General features: G+C 25.4%; 1 protein-coding gene across 1 annotated transcript in view; it reads right to left on the bottom strand.

Annotated features, from left to right (window-relative positions):
* LOC105618625 (chymotrypsinogen B-like) overlaps positions 1-1,143 on the bottom strand; it is a 1,797-nt gene extending 654 nt beyond the window's left edge. Inside the window, exons 1-2 of the mRNA XM_012200156.1 lie at positions 1,011-1,143; positions 238-568 (exon numbers count right to left, since the gene is read on the bottom strand). Coding sequence (XP_012055546.1) covers positions 238-568; positions 1,011-1,143 — 464 coding nt within the window. The remainder of the gene's footprint in view (positions 1-237; positions 569-1,010) is intronic.
* Positions 1,144-2,250: the final 1,107 nt, after the last annotated feature.

Raw genomic sequence — 2,250 nt, 5'->3', positions numbered from 1 at the left:
AATCATTTTTTTTTATTGAACAAATACTGCCAACTAAACATTTACTTACAGTAAATGTTTAGTTGGCAGTATTGAACTAAATATTTATTAAAATTAACTATATTTTTTTCTCAGTATACAATTATATACAATTATAAATTAATTATAAATACAACATTGATTATATATTAAACAAATATTATTCAAAAACAAATTAATTTAATTGTTTGTATTTACTGCTTTTAACATTTCACTTACCCTTTATATTTTTCATGTATGTACATTTTCGACACTTTTACTACCTGTTCGGTAGGCTCCGTATTTTTAAGATTGTATTTTCCAGCCTTGGCGATAACAGTTTTTCCGGAAGCTGCAGCAGCACAATGTGCTGCTGTTAAAATCCATTCTTTATTCAGGATGGATGCGCCACAGAAATGTTGGGGAGGAAGCAAAAAGAAGCTGCTCATTTGAAGGGAAATAATCCATTTGTACATTCCTTTTGGCGCATCGTCACCTCCAACTACACGAGTCTGAAACGAAGATAAATGCGGCCTGACAGGTGGCATCTGTCTGTCGGTTTGGGGCCGCACTGCAATTTAAATTAATAATGTTTAAGAAAACACATTTACAGAAGAAGTTGATCATAGTATATCAAAACTCTATAGCTCTTTATAAAATAATATTTTATAAGAGAATTTATAATTAGGAACTAAACTTTACTTTGTAATTCGTACCCAGTTAGAAATAATGACATCGATTCGATGTCGATTCCCTAATTGTCATTGGGTACAACAATACAATAATTTAGTTATTTATTTAAAACTTTTTAATTAAGAAATTTTTTATAATGTATTAGTGACTATTTTTTAAGCAAAATTGAATACAAATTATATCTACCCGGGAATAAATGTTTTATATATAATTATATAAAATTATTCGTATATATAAAATTATATATAAAATTATATATAATTATAGGTATATACAACATTTTTTCCTGTATCTTATATGAATCGAAAAAATTGACTTACCAGCGACCGCCATAGCTAGGAAAGCCAAAAACACGATAGCTTTGGAATACATTTTGCTGTTTAATGACAATCCCATAAACAGACCGCATTTTATACTTTTCTTATCGGATGCATCTGTATGCTGACAAGCCATTATTATCTATGACAATTAATCATGATATTTTACAATACGGAAAATTGTATTCCAGATGATACTTCTTTGTAATTTGAAGTATATTAATTGATATAAATATTGAACTATACGGTATAACTTAGATGATTTATACAAAACAATGTTATGGTCGTATATATTATATACTTCAGTGACAATACTCCGCAGTAGTTGCTTCTATAAAATTAAATACTGTTATAAAACGCGGAAGTGCACAAATTTACTGTTTTTATAAAGAATGAAAAATGTATTATTTATCTATATTTAACATTAAAAATTTAATTTATTCAGGCATTTAATTTAATTAATTTTTGTGATAGAAATAATGTCTATTAATAAGAATAAAGATATCCAAATAAAATATATAATGTTATGGAATTTATATAAAGATTAATAAAAAGAGTAATTTAATTATTCTAATATTTAACTTCGAAGTAAAATAAATAAATTTAAAAAAAAGTCACAAAACTAAACTAAATTACACAGAAGATTAGAATATAACAGTAATAAACAACATTATTACAGAAGTCAGTCTTTTTCTTATTTGATATTTGTTTTAATATTGTTTAACCATATTCCAAATTAATTGATACTAATTAAATATGAAATTTACTTAAGTTATAAAGTTGAAACATTCTTTAATTAGTCAAGTTGCAAATTCTATTATGCTGATTCGTACAATAGATAAACAATAAATAAACAAATAAATGTTACTTTTATATTAGACATCAGAATCATCATAAAAATGTATTAAAAACTCGACATATTAAATTGCTATATTGGAACTACTATCATTTATTGTATATCTGACAATAATTACACTGCATGCGAAGATTTTATCATCCAACAGTTCAGTACAGATATTGATTTCATGAACTGGAGAAGGAGAAGATTCTGTCAAACTTTGTCGCAAATTGCATGATTGATGTACTATGTTTGAACTAGCTGAATTAGTTTTCTGACAAAAAAGATAAGCATATATAAATATTAAAATGTAAATATATGTATATACATATATATATATATATATATATATATATATATATATATATATATAGAGAGAGAGAGAGAGAGAGAGAGAGAGAGAGA

The sequence above is a fragment of the Atta cephalotes genome (genome assembly GCF_000143395.1).
Source record: "Atta cephalotes unplaced genomic scaffold scaffold00017, whole genome shotgun sequence".
NCBI lineage: Eukaryota > Metazoa > Arthropoda > Insecta > Hymenoptera > Formicidae > Atta > Atta cephalotes.
The sequence above is the reverse complement of the archived record's forward strand: the minus strand, read 5'-3'. Positions and strand labels throughout refer to the sequence as shown.